The 19,178-nt window shown below is 37.6% G+C and overlaps 2 protein-coding genes across 3 annotated transcripts in view; both read left to right on the top strand.

Moving 5' to 3' along the window:
• The window catches only part of LOC141397659 (uncharacterized), a 50,511-nt gene that overhangs the window by 12,594 nt on the left and 18,739 nt on the right, over positions 1–19,178 (top strand). The gene's annotated exons all lie outside the window — the stretch shown is intronic.
• Positions 17,696–18,482, top strand: LOC141398703 (uncharacterized). Its single transcript, XM_073976272.1, has one exon. The coding sequence runs from the start codon at positions 17,718–17,720 to the stop codon at positions 18,471–18,473; it is 756 nt and encodes a 251-aa protein (XP_073832373.1). The 5' UTR covers positions 17,696–17,717; the 3' UTR covers positions 18,474–18,482.

Below are 19,178 nucleotides of genomic sequence, written 5' to 3'. Positions count from 1 at the left end.
AGGCCTTCTTACGGAAGCATAGTAAGTCTTCTTATGGAACATCAGAAGACAAGTAAAACTTCTTATAAAATGCCTGAAGGTCTTGGAAGAACAGAAGATATTTTTATGGAAGGAAAGACGCTAGTAAATATTCTTATGGAATTCTTACGAAACACCGTAAGTTTTCTTATGAAAGGCCAGTAAGTATTTTTCTAAAAGACCACTGGGCTCTCTTCTTGTAGAAGACAGGTAGGTTTTCTTATGGTAGACCAGTATGCCTTCTTATAGAAGACCAGAGGGTATTATGCGTACGTAGAAGACAAGTAATTCTGTTTATAAAAGGCCAGTAATAAGTGATTGGTAGGTCTTTTTATGGAAGACCAGTAGGTTTTCTTATAGAAGACCTATAGGCCTTCTTATAAAAGCCACTAGGTCTTCTTATGGTAGATCGGTAGTTTTTTATATAAGATCGGTAGAACTTCGTATATAGACCAGTAGGCCTTCTTACAAACCATACCAATAGGTCTTATTAGGGAAGACCAGTCCTCAAGAAGAAGACCAGTAACTCTTCTTACAGAAGACTTGTAGGTCGTTTTATAGAATCTCTAAAATGAGGTTTTTGGACGACCTGAAAGAAATTTTTGTAGACAACGTAGGTTTTAACAGACGACCCAAATTAAGCTCTAATAGGAGATCTTTTTAGACAATTTAAAGCTAAAGCTCGGAGAATAATCTTTTTTGTTATGCCTTCTAACACATGGTGCAGGTTCAATTTAAAGACGGAAGTACTCACAGTCAAGATAAACAAGTAAGAAATTATCAGTCAGCTGTGCCGACGGAGATATACCCTCAGGCTCGAACCTAAAGGAATAAAGCGAACACAATACTTCTGACGTCAATAGGGTGTTTTGAGTTTTTGGGCCAATTTCTCAGGAATATGGGTTCGTCTCGAAAAGAAAATTGTACCTTTTTAACTAGCGTCGCATACAAAACATGTTACTTACTTACTTAGCTGGCCCATTACAGAACATTTGTTCTATAGGCCGAACTAAGAAGAGATCTCCAATTCTCTCTATTTGTTGCTTCGCTTTCTGGAATACCGCGCCTTTCCATCTCATCATCCACTTGTTTGCGCCATCTATTCCTTGGCCTGCCAAATCTGAGTGCACCGCCAAGCGGTCCGTGTTTATACACCTTTTTAGCGGGGTCATCATAGCTCATTCTTATGATATGGCATAGCCAACGCAATCGCTGCATCTCGATACGTTTAACAATATTGATGTCGTTGTACAGCAGATACAGCTCGTGGTTCATGCGACGTCGATATTCACCGTCAACGCAGATGGGTCCGTAGATCTTTCGAAGAATTTTTCTCTCAAACACACCAAGCACTGCCATGTCTGCTTGCGCAAGTACCCAGGCTTCGGAGCCATACATCAGCACGGGTAGTATCAGTGTTTTGTAGAGCGTTATTTTTGTTTGACGAGATGTGGCTTTGTTTTTGAACTGCTTACTTAAACCAAAGTAGCATCTGTTGGCCAATATAATTCTTCTTTTTATTTCACAACTGATGTCGTTTGTTGTGTTTACGGAGGTGCCGAGGTAGACGAAGTCTTTTACTACCTCAATATTATAGGAACCAACTTCCACAGTCGGTCCGAGCTCAATGGACGCATTGCGCGTCGACACCATCAACTTGGTCTTCTCACCGTTTACCGCCAGACCCACTTTAGCAGATTCTCCTTCGACCTTCAAAAAGGTATCATTTACTTCTTTTACTGATCGGCCTATGATGTCTATATCATCAGCATAAGTAAGTAACATGTGACTATTGGTGTGCCACTTCTTTTGACGTTTGCCTCTCGGAAAACCTTTTCCAGCAGGATGTTAAAGAGATCACACGAAAGGCTGTCTCCTTGTCTGAAACCTCTTTTGGTACCAAACTCTTCGGAGAGGTTCTTTCCTATTTTAACTGAGGACCTCGTGTCAGTTAAAGTCATTTTGCAAAGACGGATGAGCTTTGCGGGGATACCAAATTCAGACATGGCTTGGAATACCTTTGAACGCAGCGGGCTGTCGAAGGCTGCTTTATAATCGACAAAAAGGTGGTAGGTGTCGATATGCATCTCTTGGGTCTTCTCCAGGATTTGCCGCAGGGTAAATATCTGGTCAATGGTGGACTTGCCAGGTCTAAAGCCGCATTGGTATGGTCCAATTATCTCGTTGACCATTGGCTTTAGTCGTTCGCACAATATCCCTGACACGATCTTGTAGGCAATAGGGAGTAGACTTATGCCCCTATAGTTAGAGCATACAGTCTTATCTCCCTTCTTGTTTACGGAGCACAGAATACTCAGGTTCCAATCGTCGGGTACTCGTTCTTCCTGCCAGATGGTGCTAACTAGCTGATGAATACACCTTATCAGCGTGTCGCCTCTGGTTTTGAACAGCTCGGCTGGTAAGCCATCGGCTCCTGCTGTCTTATTATTCTTCAGCCGATTTATTGCTGTCTTTACCTCATCTTGGCTGGGCGGTATACATTCAATACCATCTTCTGGGATTGAGACTGTGGTATCTTCGTCGTCTTCGCTGCTATTGGATACCAGCAGATTGGAGAAATGTTCCTTCCATATCCTGAGCACGCTATCTGTATCTGTTACCAGATCACCTTGCTGGTCTCTACAGGAGGATGTGCCTGTACCAAAGCCATCTGTTTGATGTTTCACTCTTTGGTAGAATTTTCGGACTTCATTCTGGCTCCTGTACATCTCGATTTTTTCACACTCCCGCTTTTCCATTTCTCTCTTTTTCTTGCGGAAAAGACGTTTCTCTTCTCTCCTTTTCTCCCGATATCTCTCTCGCGCGCTACGCGTTGCTACTGATTGCAAAGTAGCTCTATATGCCGCATTTTTCTCTTCGGTAGCAGCACGACACTCCTGGTCATACCATGAATTCCTTTGTGGAGGTCTCTGGAATCCAAGTATGGATTTTGCGGCTGTTTGCATGGAGTGGGCAATATGTTGCCATTGTGTTGTTATGTTATCGGGACAAGGAGTGCTTGCGTTAAGCAATTGGGCTAGTTGAGTGGAATATGCTGTGGCTATCTGTTGTGATTGCAGCCTATCGATGTCCAACTTCCGCGTTGAGTCTGTTCGTGCTTTATTTGCAACGTTTAATGTCTTCCATCTATTACAACATGATCAATTTGATTACTTGTTCTTTGATCTGGAGACAGCCAGGTGCCCTTATGAATATCGAGATGATTAAATCTGGTACTGCTAACTACCAGATGTCAGATGTTTCACTGTGGAGACTGAATTTCCCGACTGTTGGGCCAAAGATATTCTCCTTTCCAATTTTGGCATTAAAATCACCTAGAATGATTTTAATGTCATGGGCAATGGTCATATGTTTCTTCTAAGCGCTCGTAAAATATATCTTTGGTCTGTTCGTCCTTTTCTTCAGTGGGAGCATGAGCACAAATAAAGCTGATGTTGAAGAATTTAGCTTTTATTCGAATTGCAACAAGTCTTCCATTCACTGGGGTGATACCAGATACCAGATGTTTTAGTCTCCGACTAACTACGAATCCGCAACCAAACTCATGCTTTACGTCATGGCAGCTATAATACAGTGCGTCACCTTTAGGTGTTGTTGTGACGCCTTTCCCAATCCATCGTATTTCCTGTATGGCAGTAATATCGGTCTTGTACTTTTCAAGTACGTCTGCCAATGCGAAGACTGCACCTTCTCTATAAAGAGTGCGAACATTCCAGGTGCAGATTCGCAGATCATGGTCCTTAAAACGTTTGCGGGGTTCTTCAACTTTAGAGGGGTTTGTTTTTCTTTTCTTTCGTTTTTTCATAGTAGGATGTTTTTTCTAGGGGAGGGTTACTAACCCGACGCCCAAACCCAAGTTTTTAACGTTCTTATGGGTGAACGCGCGGCACATGTTAGCTCACTACCTTTAACGGGTGTTAAAGGCAGTTCCCCAGGTGACACCACGGGGAGGTCAGTGTCCACTTGAGATGAAAGAGGGATTAAGATAAATCCTGGGCTTTGCCATGTTAAAGCCGGTCAAACCGTTGCTTGGTATCATTCATCCCCTACGCCTAGAACAAACTAGATATCTGAGTAAAATACTTTGTTAAGAAAATGACGTTGCAAAATTAGATATTATAGGTAGAAATTATTTATTACTCTTTTAGACTCTTAATTAAAATGTATTCCATACTGAGCAAAAATCTCCTAAAATACCTCACTTTTTGGGGGTTGTGTCAAAAGAAGAAATGTTATAAATCAAATTTCATTATGAGTCTCTGAACGAAAGAAATTTGAAGCTATAACATTTAACATCTCCAGAAGCTTTCGGTTTTTATATATGATTTAGGACCATATACTACCGTTTTTATTCACATTTTCGTTATCTTTCAGAAGATTATGTGTGCTCGATCCAAACTGTTTTTGAAATATCTATGGTGAATATATATAGGGAAAATATTGATAACCCAGGTCGGAATTTGAAAAATTACGTATTTTAGTACTATAAACTAAAATGACGTCATGAGGATAAGTCATAGGTTCAGGAACTTATGACTTATACAAATACCAGCAGTGAATACTTTTTTATCCCAAATAATAACCCAATAACAAATTCAAATTTTTGACACCATCATCATTACCATCAAAACAAAGTTGCTAACAATTTAATTATTATTTTATAACTATTTCATGAACATCATTTAATTATTACAAAACTCCGCAGAAAAAAACTTCCTTATTTAAAAGCAATGTTTATGTTTTGCTTCATTCCAATTTGTTGTGGTTTTCGTGCCATCTTCTTCTTCAAACCATCACCACCACCACCTTCATTCATATTTCAGATACAATGGCCTAGTCGTCATAGAAAAGCCACTAGCGATGATTTGTTGTTTAATTTGTAACTATTTTTTTCGGTTAGCAGCAGTAGGCTCTCTTAAATGAATTGGTTTTGCTCATAAACCACGAACACAATTTCTTTTGGTGGTTTTTGGGGTAATTTTCAACTAAAATTTCAAACTTACGTATATTAGTCTTAATATCTATGATGGCCTCGCATACTTCCACACTAAAGATTTGAACACGTGCTCAGCAGGCATATAATTGCAGTAGTTTTCGGCATTTTATATCAATTTGGTAGATAGTTAAGAAGAGCAGCCAAAGCGCAGCTCAGCACAACAATGTGTATGGAGAATGCCAAGCCACCAGACAGACAGCCAACAACCGAAAACACTCGAATAATGAAAATAAAACGACAATTTCGGGCAAATGGAATACAATTGCCGCTACATATCCCCAATGATATGTACTCGTATGCACGTCTATATGTATGTATGTATTGTGAATGAACAACCATTATAGACATATTGCGTGTAAATTATTTAATGCAATAAGTCAACATGTTTGTTGACGTAATATTATTTCGCTTTGTTTTTGTTTGTTTGTAATTTTTTTTTTGGGTTGAGGAGAGGAGTTTAGTTTTCTTTTCTGTTTCTGTTTGCCTTGCTTTGACGAAATAGCCCAAAGTAAATGCATAGCAACGGCTTAACAGGTGAACAATAACAACAACAACAAGTAAGAAAAGCGTTAAGTTCGGTCGGGCCGAACTTTTTATACCCTCCACCACAAATTTCAGACGTTTCGGTGGTTAATGTGGCCACAAACTTCAAAATACCGAAATTCGGAAGGTACCGTTCTATGGGGCCTATATGATGGCGTGGACCTATACCTACAAATTTCTGGGGGAAAGTTTTATACGCCTAAAGAAGACTAAATACCAAATTTCAGCCATATCGGTGTGATAATGAGGCTAAAACGTTCAAAATATCGAAATCGGGAGATATTGTATTATGGGGGCTATATCAACACGTGGACCTATGTAAACATTTTATAGTAGAAATGTTTCTTAGCCTCTGGAAACACAAAATACAAAGTTAAAACCGATTCTTTGGTCTAATGGGTCTAATACATTCAAAATATATTAAAATGACGCGTACTTTATAAGGGGTCTTATGTGGGGACTATACCAAAACGTGGACCTATATAACCCAACTTTGGTAGGAATGTTTTCTGGCCTCTGAAGACACAAAATACCAAATTACAACCAATTCTGTGGTCAAATGGGTCTAATACATTCAAAATATATTAAAATGACGCGTACTTTATATGGGGCCTTATATGGGGGCTATACCAAAACGTGGACCTATATAACCCAACTTTGGTAGGAATATTTTTTGGCCTCTGGAGACACAAAGTACCAAATTACAACCAATTCGGTGGTAAAATGGGCCAAATATCTTAAAAATTCCTTAAAACGACGACGCGTCACGCGTCATTTTGTATGGGGGCTATACGAAAGCGTGGACCTACATAGCCCGCTTTCAATACCAAAAGTCCTACGTAAATATAACATATTTTCCCAAAATTTCATCAACCTACGTCAATCCGTTCGGACGCTAGAGTGATTTCCACAGACGGACAGACGGACAGACGGACAGACAGACAGACGGACAGACGGACGGACATGGCTATATCGATGTAGAATTGCACGCTGATCAAGAATATATATACTTTGTGGGGTCTACAATGATTATTTCGAGTAGTTACAAACGTAGTGACAAACTTAATATACCCCCATCCTATGGTGGAGGGTATAAAAAGACGAAATAACAAAACAAAATATCCAGATATGAAAATTTAAATACATACGAATACAATTGTATTTTATGCTCGTGCGGTAGCTCATGACACATACTCGCAAGCAGGCAATTTGCAGAAATTATACAGTTACGCATGGCTAAGGGGACACAGTGGGTTAAAAGCCAAACAGTAATTGAAGATAAAACTGGTATGAAAACTTCTAGTTGACAACATTAAATCTACACTAATAACTCGGTTTGTTACATTAATTGGGATCGGTGATATTCGAATGTTTAATTTTATGAGGATGAAATTCGAAGAAAATCTAAAATTTTTTTACTGATGTATAGAAGTTGAAAAGAGAGCAACAGAAGGGAGATTTTATAGATAAGGCGCAATTATTCTTATAGATGAGCCCATGACGAAATTAAAAGGTGGCGTAAAACGCCAGCGTCGTTGTTTCAATCTGTCAAATTTTTTGTTATTGTGAATAAATTGTATGAAAACGTAAACAGACATTTTGACATCTTGAAGAATTTTCGACCAGAATAGAGCTGTTGTTGTGCTGCTTACCTGACAATTTATAGAAAAATCGAAGGGTGTCCTTACATACGAACCGAAGTTTGTTTTTAAAGACGAGCTGGAGGGAGTCTATATAGACAAGCCGAAGGAAGGTTTTAAGCCTATGGTGCCTTACAGACGAGAAGTAGAAACTTTGGAAAATTTAACGCGACGGCTGAAGTGAATTTTTAGAGGCGAGCTTTAGAGAAAATTAATAGACGAGCAGAGGCTTAATTCACCAAACTGGTGCGAGTTGTTATTGACTTAAGGAAATTTTTATAGAAGAAATAAAAAAAGAGTTTATATAACTGAAGGCATTTTTTAAAGAGGAATTGTTGAAAGTTTTTGTTGTGGGGCAGAGGTTAGTTATTCTTACTAGAGCAGAAAGTAGTCTACATTCAAAATACCTTGAAGCCTTCGAGAGGAAAACCTTATTAAAATACCAGTAAGGAAATAATCAAAGACTGGCGGCCACTGCGAATAAGTCAAATATGGGAGCTATATCCAAATCTCGACCGATTTTATTATATTGACAAATTTCACCAAAATGGTCAGATATAGCGTGTTTGGTGTATCAAATACCACAAATCGACCGCAAATAGTATAGGGTATAAAAAATTGTACCTATAGGGTATAAACAATTTATATTCTAAATGATAAAGACCTAACGACATATCAATAGCAGACCCCGGCTCTAATAATCTCTTATAAAAATGGAAAATCCAATGTTTTTTTATAAGACAGCGTCTTCAAGATGACATCAAGATCTTTTACAAGAAGAATTTTCATTAAATGAAAATCGCTTACCTCAAAAACAAGAAAAAAATCTCTATATAAATGTTTAAATAAATCACGATCAATGTTCACATTTTTAGGTTTTTTGTAAGGTTTTCAGGGTTTTGCTTGGGATCGGCAAATCCTACCGAAATGGGACTAAAGAAATTGTTGTAGAGGATTTTCACTGCTACAACATTTTCTTTAGTCCCATTTCGATAGGACTTGTCGCTTCCAAGCAAAACCCTGAAAAACCTACAAAAAACCTAAAAATGTGAACTTTGACCGTGATTTCTTTGAAAATTCCTCCGGCAATTTTTTTTTGATTTTTCTCATCTATGAACATTGTAATTTCAGTATCCTCAAAAACTTCCCAGCTGTTAGCAACTCTCATTTAAAGTTAGTTAAGTCGCAACGCGAGAACATCATGGTTTTCTATAAAAAGACGTCTTGAACTTCTAAAAGAAGACCTCATGGTCTTCCATAACAGGACTTCGTGGTCTTCTATAAGAAGACCAAATCTATAAGAAGACTTCTTGGTACTCCATAAGAGGCCCTTTTGGTAATCTATAACAAGTAAGAACGGCGTTAAGTTCGGCCGGGCCGAACTTGTTATACCCTCCACCACGAGTTGTATTGAAGTAAAATGGAAAAATTAGTTTCAATTCGTGTATGAAGAGAACTTAATACAAAATTTCAGCAATTTCGGGAAAACAATGTGAGGCACCGTTCTATCGGGGGTATTTCAACGCGTCGATCTATACGGACAAATATCTGAAGGAAAGTTTTTAGACTCAAAGAAAATTCAATAACAAATTTCAGCCATTTTGGTGGAATATTGAAGCCACAATCTTCAAAATACCGAACATCAGGAGGTACCTTTCCATGGGGGCTATATGAAGGCGTGGACCTATACCGGCAAATTTAAAGGGGAAGTTTGAGTATCCACAACAAAGTCTAAATACCAAATTTCAGCCATTTCGGAGGAAAATTGTGGCCACAATCTTCAAAATACCGAAAATCGGGAGGTATCGTTGTATGGGGACTATATGAAGGTGTGGACCTATACGACAAATTTAAAGAGGAAAGTTGGGAACCCCCAAACGATGCCTAAATACCAAATTTCAGCCATTTCGGAGGAAAATTAAGGCCACAACCTTCAAAATACCGAAAATCGGGAGGTACCGTTCTATGGGGGCTATATGAAAGCGTGGACTTATACCGACAAATTTATAGGGGGAAGTTGTGTACCACCAACAAAGGCTATATACCAAACTTCAGCCATTTCGGTGGAATATTGAGGCCACAACGTTCAAAATACCGAAAATCGGGAGGTACCGTTCTATGGGGGCTATATGAAGGTGTAGACCGATACCGACAAAATTCTGGGGGAAAGTTTTATACCCTTTAAGAAGACTAAGTGCCAAATGTCAGCCATTTCGGTGTGATAATGAAGCTAGTACCTTCAAAATACCGAAAATCGGGTGGTACCGTTCTATGGGGGCTATATCAAAACGTGGACCGATATATCCCATTTTCAATACCAACCATCCTGCTGGTAATAAAAACTTTTGTACCAAATTTTGACTCTCTATCTTTAAAATTGCGAGCTGTATCTTGATTTCAACAGACAGACGGACAGACGGACATGGTTAAATCGACATAGAATTTTATGCTGATCGATAATATATATACTTTATAGGGTCTCCGACGAATATTTCGATGTGTTACAAACGGAATGACAAATTTAATTATACCCTCCATATGGTGGAGGGTATAACAAGGTATGCGACACACGACAAAACCGTTTGTATATCACTAATTCTAACATCGTATTATTACATATGTATATATCATTTTATATTATATAACTTTCATATATCATAACAATTAAAAGTGGTTTGTAGGGGACCTCTTTCAATAATTAAATGGAATAAAAGTTATTTTCGTCATATATAGCAAAAGGTAATTCATTCGTGCAACAGGAAATACTTTTTGAGATTTTTTTTTTCATTTCATATTGCAAAGAACACAAGGTCGTCTTTAAGAAGTTCTCTTGGACCTATCGGACAATTTGGTCTCCTATAAAGAGGACTCTTGCCATTTATTAGAGAATACTTCATCTTCTATAAGAAATCCACTTGGACTTCTAGGAGAAGATCCATTCAAATTCTCTAAGAAGATTTCTTGATATTCTATAAGCCTACCTGTTAGTCTTAACGAAAGACAGCTTGGTCTTCCATGAGGAGACGTCTTGATGGTAATAAAGACTACTTGGTCTTCTATAAGAAGAACCTATTACCTTCTATGAGCAGACCTCATGGTCTGCTATGAGACAAGTTTCCGGTCTTCTATAAAAATACCTCAAATTGTCCCATAAGAAGTCCATACGGTCTTCTATAAGAAGAATACCTATTGGCCTTATATAAGACGACCTAATGGCCTTCTAGACATCTCGGCCTCTTATAAAAAACCTCATTTTCTTTTATTAGAAGACCTCTTGGTGTACTATTAGAATACTTTTTGCTGTTCCATAAGAAGATTTCTTGGTCTAAGAAGACTTTCCGGTCTTTCATAAGAAGACCCAAGGGTCCTTTCAGAAGAAGGACCCTTGGGCTCCATAACAGATCAGTTGGTCTTTTATAAGAAAGCCTCCTACCATGAACCTATAGTCTTCTATAATCTTCTTTAAGAAGTTCTTTTAGTTCTCTATACGAAGGCCTATTGGATTTCTATTGTAAGACTTCGACTTCTTCTTTAAGAACAATAGTTCATGGTCTCCTATAAGAGGAAACTCATGGTCTCTTACAAAAAGATATTGTCTTTTATAAGAAAGCCTCATAGTATCTTATAAGAAGGACTCACGGTCTCCTATAAGAAACGTCTTGAAAGAACTTCCTGGTCTTCCATAAAAATATTACTGCTATATAAGAAGAACTCTTGTTCTTCTCTGAGATGACCTCTTGGTCTTTTTTGGTCTTAAGAAAAGAGCACCTAGTCACGAAGGGATCCTTGGCCACTATTGCAGACCCGTTGATCTTTCAACTTTAGCATAATCCTCTTGGTATCATATAAGTCACATTTTTGGTTATCTATAGGAAGAACGTTAATCTCTTCATAAAAATACCTCATGGTTTTCTTTAAAAACACCTATTAGTCTTCTATAAGAAGGCCTTTTGAACTTCTATTACAAGACCTCGAGTTTTTCGTTAACAAGAATAGCTCATGGTATCCAATAAGAGGAACTCATGGTCTCTTATAAAAAAAACCCCATTGTCTCTTATAAGAAGGCCTCACGATCTCCTATATGAAAACATCTTGATCTTCTATAAGAAGACCTCGTAGCCGTTTATAAAAAAGACTTCCTGGTCTTCTATAAGAAGGCCTGTTAATTTCCATAAGATGGCCTGTAGGTCTTCTTTGGCATGGCATCTTTGTGTTCTATCAGAAGACCTCTTGGTCTTTTATAAGAAAATTTGTTGGTGTTTTATAAGGTTTGTTATAAGAAGACCTATTGGTCTTCTGTATTATGATCTTTTTGCCTTCTATAAGAAGACTTGACGCTGAGAAGTTCTTATAAAAGACCTAAGGACATCTTATGTAAAACCTGAGGACTTCTATAAGAGAACCTAAGAAGACCTCATTGTCGTCTCTATGAAAACCTCATGGTCTTCTATAAGAAGACATCATGGTCTTCTATAAGAAGACATCATGGTCTTCTATAAGAAGACATCATGGTCTTCTATAAGAAGACCTCATATCAGCTATAAGAAGACCTCATGGTCTTTTTAAGAAGATCTCATGGTCTTCTATAACAAGACCTCATGATCTCTTTAAGAAGATATCTTGGTCTCCTATAAGAAAACCTCATGGTTTTCTATAGAAGGACTCATTTTATTCTATAAGTAGAGTTATTGGACTTCTATAAGATAAACTTGTGGACTTAAGAAGTCCTCGTGGTCTGCTATAAGAAAAACTCAAGGTTTTCTATAATAAGACATCTGGGTCTTTTATACAAATACCTCTTGGTATTTTATAAGAAAGACTGAAGGATTTCTATAAGAAGACCTCTTGGTTTTCTATAAGAAGGCTAGAAGGAGTTCTGTAAGAAGACCTCATGGCTTCCAGAAGAAGGCCTCGTGCTTTTCTTTAAAAATACCTCATGGTCTGTGGGTATTCTATAAGAAAGCTTGTTGGTCTTCAATAAGAATATTTCTTAGTCTATAAGAAGATGTCATGGTCTTCTATAAGAAGACCTTATGGTGTTCTATCAGAAGATCTCATGGACTTCTGTAAGAAGATTTCATAGTCTTGTATAAGAAGATCTCATGGACTTCTATCAAAAGAGCTCATGGTCTTCTATAAGAAGGCCGCGTGATGTTCTATAAGAAGACTTCATCGTCTTTTGTAAGAAGTCCTCATGGTGTTCTTTAGGAAGACCTCATGGTCTTCTGTGAGAATTGCTATTTGTCTTTATGAGAAGACCCGTTGGTCTTCTCTAAGAAGACCTGTTGGTCTTATGTAAAACGATTTCTTTGTCTTCTTTAAGAAAACTTCATGGTTTTCCATAAGAAGATCTCATCCTCTTCTATAAGACGTTCTCATAGCCTTCTATAAGAGGATTTCATTGAATTACATAAGAAGACTTCATGGTCTTCTATAGGGAGAACTCGTGGCCTTTATAAGAAGTCCCCTTGGTCTTCTATAAGAGGACGTCTTGATATTCTGTAAAAAAACCTGCTACTATCCAAGAAGAATAAATCTTGGCCTTCTACAACTTTTTGTACCCTACCCTCAGCCTTTAGGCTAACGGGGGTATATACACATTTTGATATGACCAAAAATGCGCCTCAACGAAATAACGGCTTTGGACATCAAGTACGTTTGGACGAAATTCGTTTCAGCCAATTTGGAGTCGATTTAGCTATGTCCGTCTGTCTGTCTAGCTGGTGCGCACAATAACTCTCGAACTGATTAGCCGATTCGAAACAAAATTTTGGTATCGTAATATTTTGTCCATAGTTAGTTTAAGTTCAAAGATGGGCCATATCGGTCCACTCCTTTGGGAACCTTCCCTACAAAAGTTCAAAATTTTTCTGCAAAATTTTGTGAACTATAACTCTCGAAGGGAGCAATCGATTTGGTCAAAACTTCGCACTTTCGTGTTATTCCTTTGAGATATAGATCGTGTTCGAATAACGGTCAACTCCCTTGGGTACCTCCAACACAAAATTCGGGTAAAGTGAAGTTTAAGAGTTCCTCACGGATTGTATTGTTTCTGGCGCAAGTCCACACTTCCTGAGATAATGGCCTAAAAGCTCCAAGAAACCTGGACGGCATCAACTAAAATGGCAAATCCGCAAGATTACTCTGGCAGGGAGATTCTGATTTGGTCCAAACTTTGCACTTCGTATTTTTATACCCTCCACCATATTAAATTTGTCATTCCGTTTGTAACACATCGAAATATTCGTCGGAGACCCTACAAAGTATATATATTATTGATCAGCATAAAATTCTATGTCGATTTGACCATGTCCGTCTGTCTGTCCGTCCGTCCGTCCGCCTGTCCGTCTTTCTGTCTGTCTGTTGAAATCAAGATACAGCTCGCAATTTTAAAGATAGAGAGTCAAAATTTGGTACAGAAGTTTTTATTACTTGCAGGATGGTTGGTATCGAAAATGGGATATATCGGTCCACGTTTTGATATAGCCCCCATAGAACGGTACCTCCCGATTTTCGGTATTTCGAACGTCGTGGCCTCAATATTCCACCGAAATGGCTGGAATTTGGTATTTAGACTTTGTTGGGGGTACTCAAACTTCCACTTTAAATTTGTCGGTATAGGTCCACGCCTTCATATAGCCCCCATGGAAAGGTACCTCCCGATTTTTCGTATTTTGAAGGTTGTGTCTTCAATATTCCACTAAAAATGGCTGAAATTTGGTATTTAGTCTTCAATGTGATATAAAACTGTTCGCCAGAAATATGTCTGTACAGGTCCACGCTTTCATATTGCCCCATTTCTGACTAAAATTCGTCGGTATAGGTCCACGTTTCGATATAGCCCCCATAGAACGGTACCTCCCGATTTTCGTAATACTGAAGATTGTGACGTCAATATCCAACCGAAATGGCTGAAATTCGTTATTTCGTCTTCCAAGAGTTATAAAATATTCCAGAATAGTATTATCAGTATAGGTCCACGTCTTCCTATATCCCCATAGAAGCGTACCTTTTGATTTTCGGTATTTTTAAGTTTTAGCCACATTCTCTTACCGAAATATAGGAAATTTGGTATTTAGTCTTCTTTGAGCCTAAAAACTTTCCGCCAGAAATTTTTCGGTATCGATCGACGTTTTGAAATAGCCCCCATAGAATGGTGTCTCACATTATTTTACCGAAATTGCTGAAATTTAGTATTAAGTCTTCTTCATACACGAAAGGAAACTAATTATTCCATTTTACTTGGTGGAGGGTATAAGAAGTTCGGCCCGGCCGAACTTAACGCCGTTCTTACTTGTTTCATATAGTCATGTATCAGGTCGGAATATTGACTATTTTGGTCCCGTCCTTCGGGTATCTTCCACACATAGAATGAATGAAAGAATGCTCTTGGTCTATTAGAATTAGGCTTCGTGATCTGCTATACGAAGTTTCGTGGTAAAACCATAAGTAAACCTTATGGTCTTCTAGAAGAAGATCTGAAAGTCTTCTATAAAATCTATGCATATCTTCTACGAGAGGTCGTATTTATTCTTCTTTTTGTCTTCTATAAGAAAAACTCTTTGTCTTCTATGAGAGAATTCTTGGTCTTCTAAGAGGCCATGGACTTCTCAAGCGGCCCTAATCCTCTCCTTAACGAAGTATCCATGGATTTCTTAAGAAGCTTTCAGGATCTTAATAAAGATTACCTGCTTTAAGTCTTCATGGTCTTTGGGTAAACATCAAAGTCTTCTATAAACGATCTCATTTCTTTAAAGAACTTTTTTTCACTTTTCCCATTTTCCGCCCACTGTTCGTAATTTAAAATTATGTTTGGCATCGTTTTTCCTCAGCTTTTCTTCGCCTTTGATAATTATAACAATGTAACAATCATTAATTCGTTTCAACAATAATAAAAATAAAACGAAATAATAACATAATTGCCAACATAATGCTTAAACATAGAAATTTGTTGTTTAATTTATATGCTTAAGCAAAGCTGAGCAACATTTAAATACTTCATTTTTTTTTGCTAAGCAATAATAAATACTTCCTCCTCTCTGGGCCGGAGATTAAGAAAATTAAATCGCAACATTAATTTTGTGTTACAATTAATTGTTGATGGGAGTTTAAGCAAACATAAATAATTATTTATAATTTATGGACAAAATATTTATAAGAGAATTTGAAAAAAAATTATTTATTTCACTCTCTTCACCTTTGGTTGAGTTAGTATTTGAGGGAAAAGGGAAAAATATAAAAATAAATTTTTATTAATGTGTCGTTGGAGTTGAGCTGAATGATAGAAGATTTTTGCATGTGACATTTTTGTTTGAGAGCAAATTCGTAGAGATTTAAGTGAGAGAGAGAGTGGGATATACAAGATATTAGTTCATAAGTCAGTCAGGACACTGATGAACGCGAAGAGAGCATTTGTATGGTGAATCGTACGTAAACGTAAAGGCGAGTGCTCATCTTGTTCATCTATGAATCAGGATCAAGATATGACAAAAACAAGTAAAAAAGTATCAGTCGGCTTTGCCGACAGAGATATACCCTCAGCCTGTGTATATTGAAACAATACGTATGTATTTTGGGGGTTTTGAAAATTTTGGGCGTTTGAACAGACAAAAATGTTGATTAGGATTAACGATCAAAAGTTTTGCGGAGGAGATACTAAAAGGAATGGATCGACATTGACCGTTATGGAAGTGGATCTCCAGCCGCAATATATGGTGCCATAGGGGGTTTTTACACTCTTCGGTCTGTTTGCTCAAGAAGTATGGACTTGCCCCTAAAAAAACTGTTACCATCGTAAATGAGGCAGCGAATGCAAGTTGCTTCAACAAAAATCAAAGTGATTCGATATCAGGTCTTAAAGTGAACTTATCCGAAATTTTGTGTGGGAGGTACCGGATGGAGTGGACAAATATAGTCCATATTTGAACCTGATCTATATCTGGTAGATATATTAGGATGTGTAAAGTATAGACCAATTCGGCCACTCCCTTCAAGAGTTACCGTACGAACAATTTTTCCGAACATTTTTGAACTTTTGTGGGGGAGGTACCTTAAGGAGTGGACCGATATGGCTTATCTTCAAACTTAAACTATGTTTGGACAAAATATTACTAAGACCATATTTTGGACCGAATCAGCAGATCCGTTCGAGAGTTTTCTTGCGCTCCAACCACCTTACACGGTGTCATAGGGGTTTTTTGCAACTTTCATGCTATTTTCTCAGGAAGTATGGACTTGTCCCTGATGAAACTTGTACCGTCGTATGGAGGGCAGTGAATACAACTTGCTAAAACAAAAATCAAAGCGATTCAAGAGATGGCCCTGAACTGAATTTTTCCGAAATTTTGTGTGGGAGGTACCCGAATGAGTGGACCTATTGAGGCCATATTGGAACCTCATATTACTCTGGTAGAAAGTTTACACTATACAAAGTATGGACCAAATCGGTTACTCCCTTCAAGAGTTATCGTGCGCACAAACTTTCCGAACATTTTCGAACTTTTGTGGGGTAGGTACCGGAAGGAGTGGACCGATGTAGCTCATCTTCGAACTTAAACTAAGTTTGGGCAAAATATTACGAGAGTTATCGTGCGCTCCAGCCAGCAGGACAGACAGACAGACGGACGGACATGGCTAGATCGACTCCACATTGTCTGAAACACACTTCGTCCAAACATACTTAGGGTCTAAAACCATTATTTCGATGAGGCACATTTTCATCGTATCAAAGTGTATATACCCTCCTTAGCCTAAAGGCTGAAGGTATAATAAATTAGTCGGCTTTGGATAGCTATGACTGTATCTCAGAAAGTGTGGACTTCGTCATAGTAGAGACAGTGAGGACAACCTGCAGCAAAGAAATTTAAAATTATCTGTGCTGTGCTTTTGTGAAGTGTGACAGTTTTCTGTAGTGCTTCTTTGCTTATCGCTATTCTCTAAAATATTTTTGTTCTCTCCTCTTGTTCTCCGTTATATTTTTCTCTAAACGACTTAAGCAACAAACTTCATTGCTCAACCCAAAAACCAACGCATGGCCTGTGACATTTTCTTATAGACTTTTCTTGACTCTTCATTCGTTTATGGTTGATTGCAAAGTTAATTTTGATTTATTTAACGTTGTGTGTCTTTCCTTCCAACTTTAGTTGCCATTCATATTTTGACTTTTAATAAGGTTTTCTGGTCGAATGAAATGTCTCTTTCAAAAGAGGTAAAGCATGATTGACAATGCCAGTGACCAGAACATAACCGAATGAATGAATTGTTTTTCAAAATGTTTGATGGTCTGTCATTAATAAAATTTCTCTAACGGTGCAATGATTGATTTGATTAAAATGGACAGATGTGGGCTAAATAAATGGAAAATTTAAATAAAAAGTGACGATAGCCGGAGAAAGCTTCGAGGCAATAATTTTTTACATAAGGGTTTCTTTTCAGTGTATTGATTTTGGCTTTATTTAATTGAGAAATTTAATTTTTTTTCAAAATTTCTGTAATTATTTATGACTTCCATCGTTTGGGCAAATTATAAAAATCTACAAATTCGAGATGTCCACGAAAAACAGAGACCTCAAATCAAGGAGTACATTCTCAAAAATGTCCTCAACAATGCAGTGTATCAGGTTCTCAAATATCATGAAAATCCAACATTTAAAGAAGATCTAAGCAGAATTATACAACATATTTTGGAAAATGATAGCAGCATTCTGGTCATGGACATGGAAAACAATGAAATTCAAGGCATTGCCCTAATGAAATGTATGAGCGAGGAATGGCGTTCTTGGACTGCTTTAAAGGTTTTAATTTCAAATCAAAACCTAGAAGAACTCATTGATTTAACCAAAATTTCCATAACAAATGCCTCTGAGGAAATTCCAGAACCTTGGGATTCTTTGCATTTATTCTATTACCATATTGACCCGATTTGGAGTGAAGATTTGTGTTTAATTTCCAAATTTTTCCTAGCTATTTCCATGGTGGGCCAAAATATGCGTATGCCTAGAGTAACCTATATGGCTTTGTGTCGCGAGGAGGGTTTGATGTTTGAGGAACAGGGATTTAAGGAATTATGGCGCATCCTTTATTCTATGTATGTTTATCGTGATAGGAGGCCATTTGATCATTTGCGAGATCTTAATGAAATGTACGGTTGTTTGTATGAAAAGAAATTGGAAGCCTTGAGGCCATTTCAAGAACTAACAATAAGGCATGACGGAGGAAATGAAAAGGAAACAAGTGAAAAGAAAGCAATAAAGTAAAGTCAAAATAAAAAAATTAACACTATCTTGTAGAATACCGCGGGATATTTATATCAGATAATTATATGGTCTTCTCATAGAAGACCACGTGTTGTTCTTATAGAAGACCGTGGAGTCTTCTTAAGAAGACCGTGAGATCTTCTTAGAGAAGACCGTGAGATCTACTTAGAGAAGACCATGAGTTACACCTATAGGAAAACTTGTGCTCTCTTATAGAAGATAATGAGGCCTTATAGAATATCCTAAGATTTATGGTCATTTTATATGAACTTCTTAGACCACAAAGTTTTCATAAGGAAGACCTCGAGGTTTTAATATTGGAGACCATGGAATGTTCTAACAGAAGACAAGGAGATCACGAAATTTTGTGGAAAACCATGACGTCCTCTTATAGCAAACCTAGATATTTTCTTAAAGAAGATCAAGGCATCTTTTTCTGTGTCTTCATAGACCATCAGTTTTTCTGCCTTCTTGTACTTCGGCCTTCGTATAGAATACTATGAGGTCATCTTAGAATGAGATCATCTTATAGAAGACCATAGGATATTCTTATAGAAGACAATATGGTCGTCCTATAGAAGACTTTAGGGTCTTCTTATAGAAGACCATGGGTACTTCTAATAAAACACCATGAGGTTTACTTGTATGGTTTCCTTAGACCATGCGATTTTTTATAGAAGACCACGGAGTCTTATTTTAGAAGAC

This window comes from Musca autumnalis, unplaced genomic scaffold, assembly GCF_047663935.1.
Source record: "Musca autumnalis isolate F117 unplaced genomic scaffold, ASM4766393v1 scaffold_3, whole genome shotgun sequence".
In the NCBI taxonomy this organism is placed as follows: domain Eukaryota; kingdom Metazoa; phylum Arthropoda; class Insecta; order Diptera; family Muscidae; genus Musca; species Musca autumnalis.
Note: the sequence above shows the minus strand (reverse complement) of the source record. Positions and strands in the feature narration are given on the sequence as shown.

What these genes read in the sequence shown, in the direction of transcription:
- LOC141398703 (XM_073976272.1), top strand. Translation starts at nt 17,718, where the DNA reads ATGACTTCCATCGTTTGGGCAAATTATAAAAATCTACAAATTCGAGAT.